At 43.0% G+C, this 23829-nt stretch overlaps 1 protein-coding gene across 3 annotated transcripts in view; it reads right to left on the bottom strand.

Moving 5' to 3' along the window:
* Slc16a10 (solute carrier family 16 (monocarboxylic acid transporters), member 10) overlaps positions 1 to 23829 on the bottom strand; it is a 108739-nt gene that overhangs the window by 14658 nt on the left and 70252 nt on the right. For 2 of the 3 annotated variants that reach the window (XM_006512863.3, NM_001114332.1), the window contains one exon: positions 8298 to 8441. In XM_006512863.3, coding sequence (XP_006512926.1) covers positions 8298 to 8441 — 144 coding nt within the window. Of the gene's footprint in view, positions 1 to 8297; positions 8442 to 19438; positions 19471 to 23829 lie in introns of all 3 variants that reach the window. The other variant, XR_380076.4, reaches the window with a different exon arrangement.

Raw genomic sequence — 23829 nt, forward strand, 5'->3', positions numbered from 1 at the left:
CTCTAGTTTCTTTTTGGAGGCACTCAGAGCTATGAGTTTCCCTCTTAGAAATGCTTTCATTGTGTCCCATAGGTTTGCGTATGTTGTGGCTTCATTTTCATTAAACTCTAAAAAGTCTTTAATTTCTTTCTTTATTCCTTCCTTGACCAAGGTATCATTGAGAAGAGTGTTGTTCAGTTTCCACGTGAATGTTGGCTTTCCATTATTTATGTTGTTATTGAAGATCAGCCTTAGTCCATGGTGGTCTGATAGGATGCACGGGACAATTTCAATATTTTTGTATCTGTTTGAGGCCTGTTTTGTGACCAATTATATGGTCAATTTTGGAGAAGGTCCCATGAGGTGCTGAGAAGAAGGTATATCCTTTTTTTTTTTTTTTTTTTTTAGGATAAAATGTTCTGTAGATATCTGCTAGATCCATTTCTTTCATAACTTCTGTTAGTTTCACTGTGTCCCTGTTTAGTTTCTGTTTCCATGATCTGTCCATTGATGAAAGTGGTGTGTTGAAGTCTCCCACTATTATTGTATGAGGTGCAATGTGTGCTTTGAGCTTTACTAAAGTGTCTTTAATGAATGTGGCTGCCCTTGCATTTGGAGCATAGATATTCAGAATTGAGACTTCCTCTTGGAGGATTTTACCTGTGATGAGTATGAAGTGTCCCTCCTTGTCTTTTTTGATAACTTTGGGTTGGAAGTCGATTTTATTCGATATTAGAATGGCTACTCCAGCTTGTTTCTTCAGGCGATTTACTTGGAAAATTGTTTTCCAGCCTTTTACTCTGAGGTAGTGTCTGTCTTTTTCCCTGAGATGGGTTTCCTGTAAGCAGCAGAATGTTGGGTCCTGTTTGTGTAGCCAGTCTGTTAGTCTATGTCTTTTTATTAGGGAATTGAGTCCATTGATATTAAGAGATATTAAGGAAAAGTAATTGTTGCTTCCTTTTATTTTTGTTGTTAGAGTTGGCATTCTGTTCTTGTGGCTGTCTTCTTTTTGGTTTGTTGAGGGATTACTTTCTTCCTTTTTCTAGGGTGTGATTTCCATCCTTGTATTGGTTTTTTCCTGTCATTATCCTTTGAAGGGCTGGATTTGTGGAAAGATAATATGTGAATTTGGTTTTGTCGTGGAATACTTTGGTTTCTCCATCTATGGTAATTGAGAGTTTGGCCGGTTATAGCAGCCTGGGCTGGCATTTGTGTTCTCTTAGTGTCTGTATAACATCTGTCCAGGCTCTTCTGGCTTTCATAGTCTCTGGTGAAAAGTCTGGTGTAATTCTGATAGGCCTGCCTTTATATGTTACTTGACCTTTCTCACTTACTGCTTTTAATATTCTATCTTTATTTAGTGCATTTGTTGTTCTGATTATTATGTGTCTGGAGGAATTTCTTTTCTGGTCCAGTCTATTTGGAGTTCTGTAGGCTTCTTGTATGATCATGGGCTGTCTTTCTTTAGGTTTGGGAAGTCTTCTTCTATAATTTTGTTGAAGATATTTGCTGGCCCTTTAAGTTGAAAATCTTCATTCTCATCAACTCCTATTATCCGTAGGTTTGGTCTTCTCATTGTGTCCTGTATTTCCTGGATGTTTTGAGTTAGGATCCTTTTGCGTTTTGTATTTTCTTTGATTGTTGTGCCGATGTTCTCTATGGAATCTTCTGCACCTGAGATTCTCTCTTCCATCTCTTGTATTCTGTTGCTGATGCTCGCATCTATGGTTCCAGATTTCTTTCCTAGGGTTTCTATCTCCAGCGTTGCCTCACTTTGGGTTTTCTTTATTGTGTCTACTTCCCTTTTTAGATCTAGTATGGTTTTGTTCATTTCCATCACCTGTTTGGATGTGTTTTCTTGTTTTTCTTTAAGGACTTCTACCTGTTTGGTTGTGTTTTCCTGTTTTTCTTTAAGGACTTGTAACTCTTTAGCAGTGTTCTCTTGTATTTCTTTAAGTGAGTTATTAAAGTCCTTCTTGATGTCCTCTACCATCATCATGAGATATGCTTTTAAATCCAGGTCTACCTTTTCGGTTGTGTTGGGGTGCCCAGGACTAGGTGGGGTGGGAGTGCTGCGTTCTGATGATGGTGAGTGGTCTTGATTTCTGTTAGTAGGATTCTTACGTTTGCCTTTCGCCATCAGGTATTCTCTGGAGCTAGTTTTTATAGTTGTCTCTGGTTAGAGCTTGTTCCTCAGGTGATTATGTTAGCCTCTATCAGCAGACCTGGGAGAGTAGCTCTATCCTTAGTTTCAGTGGTCAGAGTACTCTCTGCAGGCAAGCTCTCCTCTTGCAGGGAAGGTGCCCAGATATCTGGTGTTCGAACCTGCCTCCTGGCAGAAGTTGTGTTCCGCTCACCAGAGGTCTTAAGATCCTGTGGAGGGTCCTGTGAGGACCTTGGGGGTGTCCAGAAACTCCGCGCACAAGGAATCCGCTGCTGGAGTGAACTGGAAGGGACTTGTGCCCCTGCTCAGGCCGGGTTATCTGCTTCCTTAATTAATGCAGTCTCAGGTCCCGAGCGCTTGGATTGGAGCAGACGCTGTGTTCCACTCACCAGAGGTCTTAGGATCCCGTGGGGAATCCTGTGTGGTTCCTTGTGGGTGTCCAGAGACTCCGTATCTGGGGCATTTCTTAATCTTTACCTAAGTGCAAGACCTTTTTTCTCGTTAACCTATATTAACTTATGTTCTTTCTTTCTCAGCTATTTGACCAAGATTTATTACTATTGCTGCTCCTGTGAGATATGGTGTAGCAATAAATCCCAGGCTGTCCCTTTGCCCCAGTATTTTGAGTACAGTAATACAGATGTACTATCATGCCTACTGTAAGACTTATTAACTTGGAACTGAGAGATGGCTCAGTGGTTAAGAGCACTAGCTGCACTTCCAGAAGACCTGGGTTCTATTCCTGGGGCCCACATGGAAGTTCACAAACATCTGTAACTCCAGTTTCAGGGAATCTGATGCTCTCTCTGGCCTCTGCAGGCACCAGGCATGTTTGTGCTGCACAGGTATACATGCAGAGAAAATATACATACAGAATGAAAAAGGATAAGATTAATTTAATAAAATAAATTTGTATTCCTTTGAGGATTGAACTCCAAGGTTCTTCACACAGACAGCACTTCCTTGAGCACTTCAGAGCAATGCCTAGTTCCTTTTACCTTGTTTGTGTGTTTTTAAGTCTTTTGTTTTTAAGATTTATTTATTTATGTATATGAGTACACTGTCCACGTTGCTGTCTTCAGACACACCAGAAGAGTGCATCAGACCTCATCACAGATGGTTGTGAGACACCACATGGTTGCTGGGAGCTGAACTCAGGACCTCTGGAAGAGTAGTCAGTACTTTTAACCTCTAAGCCATCTCTCCATCCCCCTTTTACCTTATTTGTATTGAAGGAAAGTTCTCAGGAAGAAGTTGACTCCCCATCACCCCCCACCAGAAATGCCCAAGGCCAACTAACTTATTAGGACTTCAACAATGTTGGAGTTAGAATGTTACAAGTCCAGAGCCACTGTTAGCTCTTTTGTAGACATTTCCTGCCCTCCTCTATGTGTGAGCTAATATCTTTGTGACTGTCTTCAGTGTACCAATGCCACCGACCAAGTGGCTGTGAATGCCCTGAGATAGGGCGTGAGGCCTGGAGCTTCCATTTCCTCCCTTGGCTTTAATCTACCTGCCTGATGTTTCTAACACGTCTGAAAAGTGGCATGCTTTAAGAATGCTCCGCTGCGGTAAACACCTCACCAAACATCCCCACTTAGAAGCATGGAATTTGGACTAACCTAGTCTATGTTCTGGAACCACGGTCACTCATGTTTAGCTCCAGAATACATTACTCTTTTTGAGTTGAGAGCCGTGTTTTGCCTCGGCAGTAACTAAGGAGATAAGGGAGGAAAATGCTAGTTCCCTGTAGAGTTTATGTCCAAGCTGGTCAGAATGTAACTGCTGTGAGGAATAAATATTTGTCCTTTTTGTGCAGAGATTCCTGGTCACAGGAAGCACATGTCAAGGTTTGATAAATGGTCCACACAGGAGGATCAGTACTTCCTTATCATTTGCAAATAAATATCAAATATGCAGAACAAATATTGATCTGTCAATACCGGAACCTGGTTTGGAAGACAAATGAGTTTTTCATTACACAAGCTTTTTTTTTCTTCTCCTAAGCACAGCATTGTGGAGAGACAACACTGACCTATTCTCCTCAGACCCTGGGCTCCATGGGAAGCTAAGCTCCACCTGAGCGAGCATAAGCATCCTTCCAGGCAGATCCATCACTGATCTGACCAAGTCAGATTCAGTTGCTGCCCTTAACACCCTTACTTAACACAATGTTTCCAGACAGTCACAGCCTCTGGCCAGGAGGCTGCAAACCAAACCAGGCTGTGGCCACGGGAGAGGCGGCGAGGGCTGTTCATCCGGCACTGACTGACTGATGCTCCTGACGCTGAGGGCCGGCAGTGCTGTGGAGGTGCTTCCTATACAGGAGGAGAGTGAGGGAACATGGCTGACTTTCTGCACAGAACAGGCCACACAAAGCAGTGCCAGCCGAAATGAGACTGCAGGGCCTCTGATTCAGTCTGGGCAGAGTTAAGTACTTGGATTCTATCTAAACATTTGGTAAACTCCATACCCTCATGTAAAATGTTGGTGATAAGTAAATGAAAAACAGCTTAAGCAACACTGTCATTTTCAAAGGAAGAGAGAGTTTACACACGAAGCCGGACATGAACATGAGCCCTCCTACCCTCAGCCCATTCTGTACCCCACGCAGGATGAGCACAAGAGTCCAGGGCACTTGAGTCCACACATATGGACATGTTGTCCATATGAGGACTAGGAGTTTGACAAACACCTCAGTAGGCAGGAGAGGGACCATATGTAGGTAATAAAGGTGGCAAATTTCCAAGATGGCTGGCTTCTTCCTCACCTTCCAGACCGCAAGACAAGTTCAAGGCAGACCAGGACATGTTTGTGTGACAGTTGTGGGCCAATTAGCTACCAACCCTAAATTACTGAAAACTATACCAACATTCTCCAGTAAGGTAAAATCTCCAATCTTGGTTCTGAAGACATGGATAACTGCCCTTTCCCATCTTCCCACCTTCCTCCATTCCAGTCTCCTTTGCTAGGTCTAAAACCACCTAACTTTTCCCAGCTATGAGCTGTGCTAAGAACCCAGGGACCCTGTCTGTCCTGTTTGTGCCACTCTACCTGGGCTAATGTCTAAGAGCATAGGAAGTATTCAGAATTATTTTTACAAAATGAAAGCTGAAAGTCTTCAGTGCAACAGATGTCCAGAAGAGGGCATCTCGACATTAGAAAACAAACCTAACTGATCAGCAAAATGCTAGTTAAGTCTATCTACAATGAAGTATTATAAAGAGTGGAAAGACTGTCGTAAAATAAAGACTTCCATACTATTTGAGACAGAGTCTCAATCTGAAGGCCAGGCTGGCCTGGCATGGCTGGCAACCCTGCCCCATGAGTACTGGATCCAGGTGTGAGCTGCCTTGCCCAGGGTGTGTAGGGTTGGGGGTAGTATGTGCCACAGAGCACATGTGGAGACCAGGGACAACTTAGTCGAGTACTGCTCTTCCTTCTTCCTTTCCCTAAATTCTGGGCATCAGTCTCAGGCCATCAGGTTTGAGGCCCATAGCTGTACTCATGGAGCTGTTTCAAAACCCCTCCCTTTTGAGACAGGGTCTCTCTACATAGCCCTGGTTGTCCTAGAATTTACTACATAGACCAAGCCAGCCCTGAACTTGGAGATCTGCCTGCATCTGCCTCCCGAGTGCTGGAATTTGAGGCCTGCTTCACTGTGCCCAACTTGGCTCTACATTTAATAAGAGTACATAAATATGAACGAGGCCTGGATCTCACTCCCAGTACTGGTGGGAGGAGGCAGATGGCAGCCGCTGTCTCCACCTCCTTCTAGCTGTGTAACAGATGCTGGCCCATGACTGTCTGCTTGGACCCACAGCAAGGCAGACCCTGTTCCCAAGTGTTCATATCTGTAAGTGGAAGCAAAGAACTATGCCTTCCTTGAAGGGCCAGGCAAGGACTGGAGATGGTGCATGTGGAACACTCCGTTCATCATCTAGGTCATCACAGTGTTGCTAATGTAACTACTTAAACGTGTACAAGGCATTACTATAGCTGACTAAGGGAAGGTACTTTATCTGTAATGCACACCCGTGCCACGTATTTTCCTGCTCCCAGACTTCACCTTTTATGAGACTGCTCACACAACTTGTCATGATCAATCCTCCACTCCCTTTCTGGCTCTCCTTTTCCGTCCTTTGGATGTGGTTCCCTATATTCCCATTTACTCATCTGTGTGGCCACCGATGGCCTCTTACTCAGTCACTCCACTAGTTCCTGATATCCCTAGGAGCACTCTATTCCCAGATGTTTCTTACCAACCTGGTCCCTTCCTCGCAGTTCCCTGGCAGCCTGAATGCTCAAGTCCCACAGTGCTTCTACCCACCCACGAGCTCCAAGCTCAACTTGGCTGTTTTACAGGTACCATACACAAATGTGGCAAAGACAAACAGTCTGTCTTCCTTGGATTTACTGAGTTTCTAATTTCACAGGATGATGAAACCACCATTAGCCAAGCGACAGATCTCGGGTGTGGCCAGCGTAAGTGGCTCCATCGGGCACCTGCTCTCTGTACCTTTGATTTACTGCTTGATCCCAATGGCTTTCCCTTGTTTTTTTCCTATCTAGACCCCATCAGCAACTTCCAATTTACATCTGTGCAACATGTCACTGCCTCTAAATGCTGCTATAAACCCCACCCAGCTTATGTGTATTATTAGACCAACATTCGTATCTTAGTTTAGACCATTTTCACCACCCCTGAAAGAAACTATCAACTCCCCCAACCACCACCTATTTACCTTCTTAGTGATCTGCCTATTCTAGACATTTTAGATCAATGGAACCATTCAACATGTGGCCTTTTGTAACTGTCAACTCCTGCTGCTCCATTCTCCACTGCATTCTTTCCTTCCCAATTTCCATATTGATCTTCATAAAACACTGCTCATGTCAGTACCTGCCTTAAAACTCTACAGTGACTTGAGGTAGACTGACGAATAACATTCATCCCCTTTCATTTTTGTTTGTTTGGCTGTGTTTTTTGAAGTGGGGTCTTGCTGTGTAACCCCAGCTGGCTTGGAACTTGCTATGTAGAGCAGTCTGGCCTTGAACTTGTGTTGATCTTCTTGCCTATGCCCCACCCCCCACCCCCCACCCCACCCCCGCCCTGTCCCCGATGCTAGGGTTCTATGCAGCATTATGTGTGGAAGGTCATCAAGTTTCATGCCCATAAATGTCTTCTTAACCCGGCTTTACTCCAGCTATACCCTCTACTATTCTTCCTTTATGCCTTTCAAGCGCCCAGCTTCCCAGGCACACACATATACACATCTATGGACCCTGTGGTTTCCCTCCTTAGGACATTCTTTTCTTCTCTTCCTTATCTCCGTCTGTCTCCATCTAGTTACCTACTCACTTATAGAAAACCACTTTTCTGTGATGCTAGGGAACAAAGCAGGGCTGTGTGCGTGTAAGGTAAGCGCTATTACTAAGTTACATCCCAGCTCTTTAAGTAGCTCTCATGTCTTTATACTCTTTAGACCCTCACTAGTGATTCAGCTTTTTCCCAGGGAGTTGTTATCGCACTGAGCTGTAATACTGTACTATCATGTCCCCTAAGACCTTTGACTACTAACCAGGGATCACAGAATGTGCTGAGCTCTGCAACATCTAGCAAGCTGCAGAGTTCTGGTAAGAAAGACTCAAGTCAACTACAAGCTGACCGTCAATAATAATCTTGGAATCAAAATCTGTTTAAGCACACTCCATATCACCTAGCAGGCAATCTGATTACTTTGTCCTTGAAAATCTATATGCAAGCTGGTAACAGTAGCAAGCTCATAAATGCAGCACTTAGAAGGAAGAGCAAGCAGATCTCTGAGTTCAAGGCCAGCCTGGTCTACCAAGTGAGTTCAAGGAAAACCAGGGCTACACAGAGAAATCCTGTCTCAACAAACAAAAAAAGAAAAGAAGAAAAGAATACCTGTCTACAGAAGTTCTATTCTATAATGCATTTAACATCTTTACAGCATATATGCATATAGGTACATTTAGTGCAAGTGCACCACTAGGTGCAAGGAACGAAGTCTGCTACAGAAGGAGCACCCAGAGAGGACCTTCAGGCAAGCCTGCATCTACAGGGGAAGGAGTGCCCAGAGAGGACCTGTAGGCAAACCTGCATCTACAGGGGAAGGAGAGCCCAGAGTACCTGGAGGTAGACCTTCTTCACACCGGGCAAATAGTCAGCAATGCGGCCAAAGAGAAGCCGTCCAACTCCTGAAGTGATGCCAATGCACATGAAGAGCACCTCTTTGTTGTTTACATCTTGAAACCTTTCCTTTACATGGTTCATCTGTAGGTCAAGAAAAAGGAAACTGCACTGAGTACAGGAGGCAACCTCACAAGACTGGAGGCCTGCATCATTAAACATCAAATGTGCTCTGTCTCCCTCCACAATGTTACTCCAACCCCCCTTCAAAATCAAAACATTTAAAAGCAGCTCCTGTGATAAGTCCGTGATCTAGAAAAACATATCAAGAAAATCTATCGTGATTTAGCTTGCACAAGCGGAATGAGTTTCCTGAGGGTGGTGGCACACGCTGGAATCCCAGCCCTTGGCAGACTAGGGAATGTTTAAGAATGCAAGGCTGCATAGTACAATCCAGAGCAGCCTGGCTTGTACAGCAAGACCTTGACTCAGAAGACCAAAACTTCAAAAGATGAGTTATTACCATAATTATTATTTTTAGTAAACAGATCGGTCAGCACACACTATTTGTTTAAAGGAGCCTGGAGACCTGGAAGATTACCTGCCCCCTGGAAGATGGCTGAAGGTCATCTTTGGAGTTTTATTTCTTCTGGGAACCAGAACAAAACTGATGCCCTTGCAATATGTCCTACCAGAGCTTCCTACATGGAAGTGTAAGTTCCGTGTGCCATGCCAGTAAATACAGACACAAAACAATCTGTAGTGGTCAGATCTCTCAGACTGCCAAACCTAAGCCCCATGGCTGAGCTATGATTTAGGATCTCGGTTTGTCTACAATATGGAGAGAGCAACAGTAGCTATTTCAAGGGTGATTATAAGAATCAAGTAAAACATATGCATAGAGAAGTTAAAAATTAGGACAGTCTGACACACCTGCAAAGCACATGCAAAACCCTAGCCTTAGCCAACACTAACACCACCTTGGAGGAGTGGCTAGCATACAGTTAATGAACAGATATTTATTTTGACCATCCTTTTACACGGGATCTTTTGGATACTGGCTGTGCAGTAGAAGATGGGGGAGGGAAATAAAGAGTCTTTCTCTTCTCCTAAAGGTTAGTAAAATGGTGTCTATGGTGACCTCTGAGCCACAGATAGCCAGGAAGCATATTTTGTTTGACTTTTCCATATTGACCCTAGCATTCATTGTCCCTTATAAGCTAAGCATCCACTGGAGTTCTAGGAGACTGCAAGCAAATTTCCCACCAAGCTCAACAGCCCAAGTAACAATGTGGCAATGGGGAAGTGGTATATCTCATTTCTCTTCATTAAAAAACGGTCACTGGGGCTGGAGAGACGGCTCAGCAGTTAATAGCACTGACTGCTCTTTCAGAGGACCTGGGTTACAAGGCAGCTCACAGCTGTGCCTAACTCTGGTTCCAGGGGATTGATACCCCTTCTGACCCCTGTAGGCATGCACACAGCACATGGAGATACATGCAGGCAAAACACACACACACACACACACACACACACACACACACACGTAGCAATAAATAATTAAAAATTTTAATTAAAAATAAAAAATGGTAATTTTTAAACGTCTCTGTTTTCACACTGCTTCAGAATAATCTTCCTATATAGGGCGTTAATCTCACTAATTCTGTCTTCAAAAGTTGCTTGTTACAGCCTACATCCTATATTCCAACTGCTGGTCAAAGCTCTCCATAATCTGTCACTGATTTACCTTTGCATGTTCATTAACTCCTGATCCTTGGCTCAAATGTCTACTGAGCCTGTGACAAATGAAGCAGACATATGTAGAGAAAGGCACACTTCCAGGGACCGTTACTACCCACACTGTTGATTCTTCCTCCCAGACTTCTTTTATTAAAACAAATAAACAAACAAACAAAAAAAAAACCCTTAAAATTTAGAAGAAATATAAAGTGTGGGTCATGTATAGAAATGTTAGCACCTAACTTTAATTTAGGACGTTTTGAGACCCAGTGCTACATAAACAGAACAGTGCTTGGCTGAAATCTGCATTGGGGCAGCTCTGATCTCAGCCTCAACCCCAGCCACCTCCAGAGGGAGGGGCTGTCAGGTCTCTCCCTCCACCGTGCCCTCAGGCTTCGTAGCTCCTCCAGTTTCCAAAGTGTTTCTACACAGTCTTGCTAAAGTCTCTGGGCACTCTTCCATGTTAGACTAGGATTACCTATGGCCTCTTTCAGAGACACCTCAAGGTCAGCACAGCTCATACTGAGTTCACCCAGCCCTTATAAGTTGCTCTCTTGCATTTTGGTTAACAGTATTATCATCTCACGGACAGCAGTAAAAACCCAATAAAAAAGAAATCTTAGGTTACTCCACTCTCTCTTGAGATCAGAGTGCCGCCAAATGGTAATGGTCTCCTGGCTGAGTGACTCACACACACACACTTCCTTTGGTCTGTTCCCTGTGTTCAGGTTCTTGTCCCTCCCTCCCTGCACACTCTAGCAACCTTCTAACATGCTTCTTGCTTGAGCCCCATTCCTTGATCTCCAAACACACCATTGAAAGCCTGTAGGCTTACTCCCCCCTTGGGTTTACAGCCTGTAGACTATAGTGCAGACTCCTCATTTGACGATGACCCCTACTTTGCTACTGTAGCCTTGCCTCCCACTGCCCCTTTAGATAGACCGCCCTTTCACGGTGAGGAGCACTAAAATCGGGCAAGCCTAAGCTGAGATATGCTGAATACATGCATGCCCAGAACCACAAGTCACCGGCGAGGGGGACACATACAAAATTGCCTAATATTGAGTGCCTGTTCAGACAACATTTCAGTTAAGTAAAATATTAAAAACATCTCATTTTACTACCTTTTTACTTTTTCTTTACTGTAGCTAACTTAAAACCTTTTCTAATTTAAATTACACAGTGCCTTGAATTGCATGATTGAAGAATTCCCTTGTCGTTGCAAGCACGTGACAAGCACTGCTGAAGGGACCAGGAACTCGCAGAGCTAAACAAGGGTCCCGTTCTGGAGGAAAACAGCCCAGTGCAGACAGATGGCTACAACGGCTGCATGTTCCCGAGGTTTCGGAAGGAAAAATTACAAAGCAGCCAGCGGATCTCCACCTTCCCCACCCCACGCTGAGGAGAGGAGCGAAGCTAGAGCCTCAGGATGCTAAGCGGGTGTTTACCTGGCTACACGGCCAGCCTGCCCTTATTACAGCTTTCATAGATGCTGGTTTATACTCAGAGATGAGGAATAGGAACCTAATACATTTCTATTACTCTTTGAGGTTTTTACCTTTCCCCCCAATCTATTTATAAGAAATAAGGTAAGATATTTAAGATTTGAAAGAGGCTAGGTAATGTGAGTGTGAATATTAGGAGTATACAAAATACACCAATGATCACTCACATGATCAGTTATGAAACCCACTATTTTGTACAATGAATATACACTAATAATTTTTAATATTTTTATTTAATTTGATATATGTTTTATTTTATATATTATTTTACTTATTAAATTTAATAAAATACAGTTTTGCCTTAACTAGAAACTTAGTTCTTTAATAATAAAGGACACTACTACATCAAATTTGTGTCAGTATCACGTAAATAAAAAAGGGCACCAACGTGTAAAACTTCTCTACATGCCCCTACAAAACTTCAAACTAAAAGTGTGTTTATTAGGTGAGAGACTGTACGAGATACAGTCTGTGGGTGCCAGGTCTGCGTCCTTCCTCTCTGAGGCATCAGTACCAAGTAGGCTTGGCTGAGCCTCTAGGATGGCTGCTCTCTGGCTTATGAATTTCTGCCTCTTCACATCTCTGGGTACCATCATGTGCTCAGTTTAATAGAAAGCGCGGCATAGGGTCAAACTGGTATTTCTAATACTCATGTGGGCAGAGACAGAAATGTATAGAACAAATACTTTCACACTTAGCTAACTCAGTTATAAAGCAAACAGAAAGCTTGCACTAGAACCCAGTATTTATTCAGGAGATATTATTTTGGGATCAGTTATTTAAAGTTAACTTTACTGGGATAAGGGGTGCTCCATAGTAAAACAAGTTTAGTTTTGTAACAACAATAAGTAAATTGTCTTTTTTTGAAAAGGGGTCTCACTACATGGTGTAGGCTGGCCTCAAACTTTCCATGCTGCTAGATTGGCTTAGGAAACAAAACAGACATCTTTTACAGTGAGCATGCGTGTGGCAGGAGGGATGGGTGTGCACACCTCAGCACACGTGTGGATGTCAGGGGACAACTTTCAGTCTTGAGTTCTCTCCTTCCGCCACATGGGTCTGGGGCTGGAACTCAGCCCATTAGGCTGAGGGCACGGACATTTCCCTGCTGAGCCATCTCCACACTGGCCTTAGCTGTAGACTTTATCTGAATGCATATGCATCTTTACGGCAGAAGCAAGCATCTATCTTTTACTGAGGTGTCGAGTTTAATATGGAAATATGTACCTCCGGCAACATCCTGAGCATCACTTGCTCGTAAAACATTTTTCTATCACTCAAGTAACAGCAGCTTTTGCTGACACAGAAGTTGGTTTTACACTGGGTGAAACTTGCTGTTTTGATAACCAAAGAAAATGTATTCATTCTATATCCATGAGCAGCAAGACCAAGCGTGTCAGTTCACCTTTCCCTAACCATCTTCAATGTAACTAAACAGAGGGTCCTTGTTAGAATCAATGGCATTTTTCTGATCAGACAACTGAAGGCAAAATAGATTCCTTTTTTTTTTCAAGGCACAGCTTATGCAAATCACTAGAATAGCCTCTCTGGCACCCCTCCCTTAGCCTCTCCCATAGGGGAGTCACAGTGCAAGACACACAGGGATGGAGGCATCGTCCACTGAGGAAACACAGCAGACTGCTTTGGCTCTCAGGTACTCAGGCATGAAAGGAAACGAAATGGATAGTTACTGTACAGCCCAGTGGTGCTACGGCAGAAGCCCGTAGCTGCACATACCTGCAAACCACAAATGCCTTAGGTCAGAAAGGTCCAAACTCTTTCCTCACTTGTGTTATTTGGCTAAGAAACAAGATCACTAGCTATCACTGATCCTCCTTCAGACACATATGCACTCTGAGGGGTATAAGTGCCTTTTGTCCACGCTCTTCCATATAATGTTTATGTAGCCTGCCACACAAGGAATGTGATAGAAAATTTTAGTGTTTATCAGTTAGAATAAGGAATGAAATTACTGAAACCCTTCAAAACAGAAGAAAAAACAAAGAATCTGGACAGTAGACTTGAAGCAACAAGTGACCAGTTCTCTATCCAGTGTAGCCAAGGCAGTATGGAGAGGTCAGAAGCCACCAGAAGTGCAGCTCCAGAGGACATTCACGGCAGGCCGCAAGAGGAAGAGCAGTCTTTGAAAATCACAACAAAACGACAAAAAACCTAAAACCCCAAATGCCCCAGTGTCTGTCACCTACAGCTGTTGCTGCTCATTGTGTTCTCTAGAAGGATGACAAGATTCCAGTCAGCGTTTTTCACGGTTTGCCAGGTTTGGGGCAATTTTGATTTCTCAGTCAACTATCTGTCCATGCTCCTGAGATGCGCATCATCAAACTGGAAAGAACAGGTAAGCATGTACATTTGCTTAAATTCTACAGTAAATTCTTTGTGGGGAAAGAAAACCTGTATCTCAAGTTTACATGGCTCAGCTAAAACTGGCTAATGAGTGCTTTGAAATGTTTGGGTGACTCTGGAATTCAAAGGGACTTTAACTCCCTGCTTCCTAACGGGGAGTGCATTTCTCAGGCCAACACAGCAGAGATCAGCAAGCAGCGTGAGCCTCCTGCTTCTTGTTTGCATGAGGTTGAGAATAATTTCTAAAAATACACTCATCTTTCTGGGCATGGTGGCACACACCTGTATCTCAGTACTTGGGAGAGACAGAAGCAGGAGAATTGCCACAACTTCAAGGCCAGCTTTGTCTACTTAGTTTCAAGCAAGCTATGTGTTTAGTCCTTGTATTAAAAACCTAGAATAAGGGGCTGTAGATATGGCTCAGGGGTTAAGAGGACTTGGGTTCAGTCCCTAGCACCCATATAGTGGCTCACAACCATCAGTAACTTCAGTCCCAGGGGATTTTTTTGATGCCCTCTTCTGACCTCTCAGGCACCAGGTATACAAGTGGTACATAGACATACATGCAAGAAAAACATTCAGACACAGAAAATAAGTGAACCTAACAGATAAATAAATTTAAAAGTTAAAAAAAAAACTATGTGTATCTCTGTCTAAAAGTGTTAAAAAGCTATCCTATAATTCTAGAAGAGCATGCAGTTTAAATATATTTTCTTTTTAACTGAATGTGGCTTGAGGAGGAAGCACAGTTCTACTGCACGGTCCAAGCCATCCGCATTCTCAAATTCTTCTGCCTCCAGAGTTCAGGAGCATAGCCGGCAGTCTTTCTTTAACAGGCAAAATCAAAGAAAAGAGCCTGGCTCCTTTAAAAGACAAAACAAAACTAAACTGTACCTTTGAAAGGGAGTAGAAACCCTGCTAAGAGTCGTTAATAGTTAATCTCAGAATTAGTCACAAAGCCAAACTTTAAGCTACCCTCTGGCTTCAAAGCTGGATCGTTGGAAATCTGAATGGAACGGGCTTAGTGCTTCTTTTTACAATTTTGTTTTCTCTATCTTTGTTTTTGGTTTTTAAAAAGGGAAATTTAGAAGTAAATTAGAAGGAAGTTTGGCAAGAGAACTACATACTGGCTTCCCTAGCCATGGGAGGTGGTTACAAAGGTGGGCCGCAGCTAGCTGCAGAAACGTATTCTGATAAAATGAAGCCTTTTATACCAAAACACTCAACTACAACTTTATGGACAGAGTAGGAGAGCCAAGGATCTGATAAGCCACAAAATGTCATTTTGGTGCATTCCCTCGGACCAACTGTGCTTTGAGATCAACTCACAGATGTGCTGAGAAGGAAGCCCGTCCCTGCTTGCTGCCACCTTAAGGACTAACATCTTTAGGTTGCCCAGGGTTGTTTTCAGATTCTGAGTAGCTCCTGCTTCCTCAGCAGCTGACTCAGATGGAAGCTGACCTTCGGCCTGCCCTGCGGGGACTGCAGGAGGCATCACTGCTGATTATGTTTGTTTTTTTAAACAACCAGTCTTTCCATTTCATTTAAATGGGTTTCCATGGTATTGATAATGGCACAGCACCATTAAGACACGAAAAACAACTGGAAAAAAAAAAGCTTTCTGGAATAAAGATCACTTAATGGATTACTTAATAGATTACTTAATGGGTGGAAAAGAGGTTTTTTTTTTTAAAGTCCAATTTTGAAAACATTTTCTAAGTAAACATTTTTCTAAAAGCATCTACCCCCCTTAAAAACAGTAATTTCCTCTGAGTAAAAAGACTATATATACTTATATTTGCAAATATATTTCTTTGACAGCATCACTTAGATAATATCAAGATTCAGTAAGATTTAGAATTTCTGGTTGAGTAATTAACCAAACCCACTTTGGATTTTTAGATGCCTGGTAAATAGCCTTTAAATGTATTTGAATGGTGGTAGCTCGACTACTTAGCACTCAGCTGCCTGAGGGTCCATCTCCAGCACTGCAGGAAAATGATAGCCTTGGATTCAAATGATCTTGGATTTTAGAATTTTAAAGAAGACTTTAGGTTTTTTAAGTAAGTTGATAGTGGTTACTCTGTCACTGTTTATGCCAGGTATTTTGAAAGTTACCAAACACTGTAGGCTGCTGGTATGGTCGCTCTCGGAGCTCAAGCAGTAGAATATGGACCTTTATGCAGGCAGTCTCAGGGGGAAAATACCACCACCACCACAATTTCTAATTCTTTGTGGATGACAAAAGGCGTTGTTTAGCCTATTATCTCTAGAGTGTCACTGAGCCCACTCAGCTCTGATTTCGATTCTGTAAAGTTTCTTCTTCTCAGAGCATCATATTCACACTCTAGGATTCCTAGGTCCTAGCTAGTGCACAGGAGCACATTGAGTTGTGAATTCAGTGTTCATCTGTGACTGTCAAGATGGCACTGGGCTCAGCCACAGAGGACAGCCAGGGTATAAGGAGGGGCAGTCAGAGAACACAAACAGCTACAGAGACTTCATAGCTAGGGACGTGGTGGTGAGCCGGCTTGTTGAGGGATCTCACATTTCCACAGCTCACATTGACTAAGACAGAGGAGAGGAGAGGAATGTGATCTTTTAGTTTACTCTTACTACCTGGTGATAAAGTCTTCTCCTGGCTAAATAACCAACTGGTGTGGTTATAGGACCTTTCGTCAATAGCACATTCACACAAACTTGGAAAAATAGTTCAGAGTGAACAAAGGCAAGAGAAGCCAGCTGAGCTTGGCATCTGCAAGTTAAGACAGACTTCACGCTAACCTCGGAAAGGATGAGATCAGCTCACTACCAAGTCCCTAGGATTCAGGGCAACAGTAACGTTACCTTTTAAAACGTTCCTGGCAATGGTATCAATACGCCAGATTATCATATAAACCCTTCCAATTAGCTCTATTTCCCCTTGAATGGCAAAAGATTCATAAATAGTTAGTTATTAAAGTATTATTTAGTTAAGGCTTTTCTGATTTAGAAGTTAGTTCTTATTAAGTAAGCTGGGCTTTGTTGTTGCTGCTGCTGTTGTTGCCTAAGTTTGATGGGATTTGGCTTGTTTGGAGTGTCACTATGTGTCATCTCAGACTGGCTTTGAATATGTGGTCCTCCTCACACAGCTTCCCAGGTGCAGAGACTACAGACACGCGCCATCATTAGCTGCTTTCTAGGATTTTTTCCCCCAACTAGGCCTCTAGCTCTTACCTTCCCATGGCCCCCTCCCCTGCTCTCCCAGACCAGGTTGAGATACACAAGACCCTGTCTCAACAACAGCAAGAGAAAACTCCAGTCTGCAGAGGCAGACTACTCTGGAAAAGAAAGGGAAGCAGTGGGGTGGTACTCTGCCCAGGAGCAGGATACAGGACTGCTGTGAAGATGAACGTGACACAGAGCCTAGATAGTGTCTCTGGAGGAAGAGAGGAGACAAGGCATTATCTGACCCCTAGTCCTGGGCAATTCTAACCCCCGTCAGAGAAGGGCCTGGGGCTGAAGAGTGGAGAAGGTAGACCCCAAGAGACGGCTTGTGCTTAAGGAATCAATTTCTAGCTAACAATTCTCCTCTGAGGAAAAACTAGTAAGGACAAAGACAGGATTTGTGAAAAGCCCTGAAGGCAGGAGCTTTATAAAGACAGCCATGTGCTCACATAAACAAAGAACTGATCAAGCAGGCTAACACCCTACATTCATACTGAAGACATTATAATGAACCATAAATCCAATCATTAATACATAACAGCATTTTGTTATTTGGGGCCTTGTGAGGTTTTTTTTTTTTTAAAGATTTTTTTTAAAGGTTTTACTATGTGGCCTGGAACCGGTGACACCCCCCCCCCCACACACACACACCTTAACCTCTTGAGTGCTGTAATTGCTGGTGTGTGCCAACACATCTGGCAATATGCAAGCATTTAAATTGCATGGTTATATGCTTGGGCCAAGAGGATCACAGACATCTTGCTGAGTTGCTGGGCTGTGGTCACCCTGGCTCTTCTGGGAGCAGCTGGGAAAAGGGGCAAGTCCTAGGGAGCAAGACTGCATGTCTCTTACCATTCATGGATATACCTTTAAAAAGAAATGCATCCATTATGATTGTTGTGTGTGCATTATATGTGGGTAGGTGCACAGGCTCCAGCACACATGTGGAAGTCACAGCACTCTACTCACCTGGCGTGTGGTTTGGGGATTGAACACAGTCCATAAGGTTTCCATGCCAAGTGCCTGTCCTCTCTGAGACATCTTCTGGCCCCATTTGTAAATCTTTTAAATGCTCTAAATTTGGAACTAATCTAAATCTTATTAAATTTTTTTTCTCTATAAGATGAAGATAAATTTTTTATCACTTTGGGAGAGAACATGGGTTACATATCAAAGAATAAAAAAACCACAATGAAACAATAGAGTATTAAAATGTAAAGTATATAAGCTCAACCTGAAATCTATTTTTTAAAAAAAATTGTGCCAGGCATGTGCTAGGCAGAGGTCTATAGCAGCAAACAGAAGCCTGACCTACTGATGTGGACACCCATTCGCCCCTATCTGTTCCTTCTTTCCACTTCCTGATGTATATGACACTTCTCCACAGAAGTCCCCAGTTTACTTCTGTAAACAAAATCCAGTTTTCACCAGCCTTTCCCATATTGACATTAAATACACCAGACAACCCAAGGGCTAAACAAAACTATAGTCCTACAGTTCCTTACTGTAAGTTAAGATTAGATAGTTTTAAACACAAGTAGATTCCCCTTTTCACTATAAATCTTAAATCATATAGAGGATGGGGCCTACTTCCTAGGGATAATTTCATGGCAGAGCAAACCATGCATTATTTCCAAAGACTACTGTAGTAATAGCTGTAAATATTTACTCTGGACAGCCACAAATTGAGGCACAAGACAAACTTGTTCTGCCTTGCTAAAAGTAGCAGGTCTGTTTTAATTTTTACATTTACTTATTTTTGTTTTTGTTTTTTAAGTCAGAGTCTGCTATAGCCCATCCTAGCCTGGATCTGATCTCTGCTTCCACCTCCCAAGAGCTGGGGTAACAGGCATGCTCAGCCATGCCTTGGTAACAGGTCATTTTAATCTATTTGTAAGCAGTATGTTTTCTAGATTCCACATTTATTAATCATGCCTTCCCCTCCTATCAACTTCCTATATTGTACATTATTTTAGTCTTCAAAATGTTTTTTTAAAATATCCCAAGCTCAACATGTTTTGATGAATGTTTTGTGAATGAATATACAACTTCACCATTAATGAGTCACAGTAGGCAGAGTAAAGATTCTTAGTCTCCTCAAGCAGGAGAATGCTGACAAATACTGCCTACGCCATTAAGCTAAAAGGAGGAGGAGGAGGAGGAGGAGGAGGAGGAGGAGGAGGAGGAGGAGGAGGAGGAGGAGGAGGAGGAGGAGAGGAAGAGAAAGAAAGAAAGAGAGGGGGGGAGGGAGGGAGGGAAGGAGGGAGGGAGAGAGGGAGGGAGGGAAAAGAAAAGAAAAATAGCAGGAGGCAAATTGGCACTAACCTGAAAAGTCAAATTGCAGCAGATGTTGAGATCTGAAGGGAAATAAATGCAAGGTTAGAAAGGCTGGAAAAGCAAAGATGGCACAGACACCACTGAAAAACGCAGCAACACAGCAAGAGGCCATTCCCATAGTAACCAGTAAGAAATGAGCAACACTAGAGGATTTCTAGAAGAGTCACATACATGGAGGAAAACACAGTGCTTGGATCCTAGAGTGGCTAAAAATTTTGAAACTTCAACATTCAGAATTTTAATATACTACACAAGAAAAAAAATAAGTTGGTTAAAAAGTGTTTGACCTTTGTCTGGCTTTAAAGACAAATTACAGAAGTCCTATGTCCTAGGCTTCCCAAGTCCTCTAAATCCTAGCAGGAACACAGAATGTCCTTGCTGTCTGTCATAAAGCTCTCTGCATTAGAGACACTGTATCAACTCACGCCTCATACCTGGAATGCTGGAGGCACACAACAGGCACTCTGAATTTATTCAATGCATGAGTGCTTGAATCTGTTTAAGTTGTAATTAAAACAAGTCACACATAGACAAGGACAAGGGACCCTGAAAGAATGGAAAATCTATCCTAAGTACATTTTAAAGCCAGTGTAGAATAGAACCTTGCAACCTAGAGCAAAATGGAACTTAAAGCCCTCGTCTAACAGTGAGAGGCAGTGGTAATGGTGGTAGATGTTGCTTCCCTCGGACAGAGCTTGTACCTGGGTGGAGTCAGGAAATTTAAGCATAGCTGGGCATGGTGGTGCACAAGTTTAATCCCAGTACTTGGAGGGGGGTATGGGCATCTCTATGAGTTCAAGGCCAGCCTTAGTGATATAGAGAGTTGCAGGACAGTCAAGAAAACATAGGGAAAATATCTCAAAAAACAAATCAAGAAAGAAAGAGAGAAGGGGAAGGAGAAAGAAAAGGAAAGGAAGGAGAAGAGTGGTAAGAAAGAGAGCAGCAGCAACACAACACTCCTGACCCGTGCGCAGTGACCGTTAGCTTTAAAGGAATCTGCTAGGGTGGCAAGACGGCCCCGTGGCTACGAGTGCTTGCCCAATGGCCACAGTTTGATCCCCAGAACCCTCAGTGGAAGGAGAAAACCTACTCCTAAAAGTTATGCTCTGACCTGCACTCGCACAGTGCGGGCATGCAACACAGACACAATGATGAATGAACAACAGGCAAAATAGAAGGCTCTTACTGTGAGCCTGTGTTCTCTGCAGAGGTCACTCACATGACAACCTGAGTTCTGAACATATCCAGAAGAGAAGAACAGGCAGCTGTTACTGGCAAGGCGGAAGAACTGGGCCAGTAGTTCAGCTTTCTTGTGTTTCGTTCCTCTTCCTGTCCTACCCAGCAAAAGCAGCATTGCTACCCCTGCATCACTGTTACATACTTCTGGAGAGCATTTAAATATTTTATTTTTTATTTAAAGCTCCTTATTAAAGCTCTTATTTTTTTTTTTTTTTTATTTGAGAGCTTTTTATTTAAAGCTCTTCAGAATACCAGATTGATTCTTGGCTGCCCCACGCAGCAGTGTGACACTCCTGAGTACACTCTAACAATCCCGGGTCTCCTCTGGAAGCCCTGATGCTGTGGACACATTCAACGGGGTAGAAAACAAAAGCTAATAAAAACAGGGGCTTAAAAAAATAGAGGGGAAAACAGTATCAATCAATGTTGCATTTGTTTAAAGAGCTCACTGGCCTAAAGCAAATCTTTGCATGGCTCTGAGAACAGACATGCGGAGTTAACCAAACTGTGCTCTGACGCCTAGGTACTGCAGCTGTTCTTGCAAGCCATGCTATGCCAAGAATCTGCTCAGCTGACGTGGATGCAGATAGCTGGGTTGCATAACTGTCCATGTTTCAATTTCATGCCTCCAAAGTGAGTTTTTTTCCCCCCATGTGTTATGAGAGAAGATAAAGTTCCTGTCAGTCTCTGAGCGAGCTGCCAGGTAGGGCAGGATAGAAAGGTACAACAGGGACAGAAGGGAGAACCACACAGAAGACAGCCAGCCAGGAGACAACAGCTTTAAACTCTTTGGGTGTCAAAGACTCACTGCGGCTCTAACTCATATGAAGGCTAGTTTCCCTTCTATTCTGTACTCCTGAGAGTTAGTGATTGCTCATGGCAGGAGCTTCAAAAAAGATGTCCTGTAACTTGGGAGTTACGGTAAAAGTGGCTTAAGCAACTTTCTCCACTGTCCAAAGCCTCCTGGTAAATCAAACAAAAGCAGGTCTCCAAGCAGAACCTTACAAAGGAGAGATGTTTCAAATTAAGATTCCTAGCCCTGTTTATCCTGTATCATAACAGTGCACTTTCAGTTTATGTAAGAAGTATGAGAGGCCCCTACCTCATTAGTGTAATACAGGAGTGTGAAACTTGAATAAACTTTGATACTGATGGGGGATTTGCAGCATGAGCAAATATCTATATTACAATTAAAATCTGCTATTATCCAGAAGCATGGTGCATCTTAACAAGTAAAGCCTAAAGTATATTTAAATACAAAGAGAGGAAGAGAGAAAGAGAGAGAGAGAGAGAGAGAGAGAGAGAGAGAGAGAGAGAGAGAGAAGAAGAAGAAGAAGGAGGAGGAGGAGGAGGAGGAGGAGGAGGAGGAGGAGAAGGAGGGAGGGGAAGGGAGGGGAGGGGAGGGGAGCGGAAGGAAAGGGAGGGGAGGAAGGAAGGGTAGACAGACAGAAACCCCTGGTGAAACCACTTGCTAGCCAGAGAGAAGAGCGGTGACTTTCCCAGCACACTAAGTCTGTAGGGCCCTTTGCTGTAGGCCAATGGCCTCAGATAAATGTAGGTGACTCTAAGCTGAGGCCCTTTACATTCTTACAATAGTTATTTGTAAGATACAAAGCCTAAATTTGATTAACAAATAACTATTGAAAGAATAACATTTTTGTTATTCAATGTTATGGTTAACATTCATTGTAGAAAATAAAACTGAACATAAAGTACTTTGAAGTTCATATTCTGCTTGTGACAGCTATAGAAAGTAGCTTTATGTGGATTTAATTTTCTCATATTCAGATGACCTGCCCATTAGAAGAGAGGATATAGGAGTTAGGGATAGGGTCACACGGGTCCTCTTATTCTGTCACTTTAGAACAAGAGCTAGTTCCCTTCTGAGTCCTTTCTCTGGTTGTAAACCATACCCTAAGCATTAGGATAGCTAGGCGACCCCTGCCTGTGTTCTGACATGAGAGGAATCTGCAGGACAAATACAATGGGTGTCACCCTAGTGTGGCTGGAGAGCAGCTGCAGACTGATTTACAGAGTGAGCCAGGGCTTTCCCACACGTTTGCTACCCATTCCACTCTTAGTTCTGAGCATCCCAGTGACCGTCCCAGCCCCGCTTTGAGCTCTGTGCTCTGCGCCCCCACTGAAGTGCTATGCGGATCCGAAACAGCTTCATACAATCCATTCGGTGAGAAATGGACCAGAACCTAACTCTGGGGAAACCATGGAAAGATAAAAGACTGTTTGTTTCCCCTACTTGCATGGCTCTGCACCACATGATCTGGCTGGAGCTGAGTGAATAGAGCTGCTGGGCTACTCGAGTGTCCCAGTCGTGCAATGCCCACGACACACCCTGATAACATCTGGCACCATCCAAATCAGAACAGTATCTCTTATTTATGTGCTTGTTTGCCTTGGAGTGATTCTAGTTTAAAAGTACATCTTGTTTATTCTCAATTATAAGTGGACTTAGGAATCCACTTAATTGCGCTGTTAGCAGGCAAATGATCTACCATCTTACAGCACATAAATGGGCTATCTCTACCAGGTCAAAGTTTCTTTTGGAACCATCTGCCACAAAAACAATCTATTTATATATTGTTCTTTAAAAAAGAAGAAAAGAAAAAAAAATAAAATAAAAAATAAAAAAGAAGAAAAGAAAAGAAAAACTAATGCTGGCTGGCTATGATAATGTATGGTATGATTAACCCCCATACTTGGGAGTGTGAACTAGAAAGATTAAGAACTTGAAACCAAGTCAGGGATGGTGATGTACAACTTTAACGCCAGCACTATGGAGTCAGAGACAGGGAGCCAGACTGTTCTACAGAGTGAGTTCCAGTACAGGCAGGACTGCCCAGAAAGACCCTGTCTCAAACAAACAAACAAACAAATAAAACAAACAAAAATTCTGAAACCAGCCTCACAGTAAGATCTTGTCTCAAAACATTTTGTAATAGAGCTAATGAATAACACATTACATGTTTTCCATGTACAAGCCTGCCATCCTGATAAAGATTTTTGTGATTCAAAGCCTAAAGCCTAAAAACAAAGCCCAGTTGGCCACATTGAGTCAAAGAAAACAGGTGCTGAACTGCTGAGCTGCGGTGTCTCTACTGGTAAGAGACACTGACAGCAACTGA

This window comes from Mus musculus, chromosome 10 (genome assembly GCF_000001635.26).
Source record: "Mus musculus strain C57BL/6J chromosome 10, GRCm38.p6 C57BL/6J".
Lineage (NCBI taxonomy): Eukaryota > Metazoa > Chordata > Mammalia > Rodentia > Muridae > Mus > Mus musculus.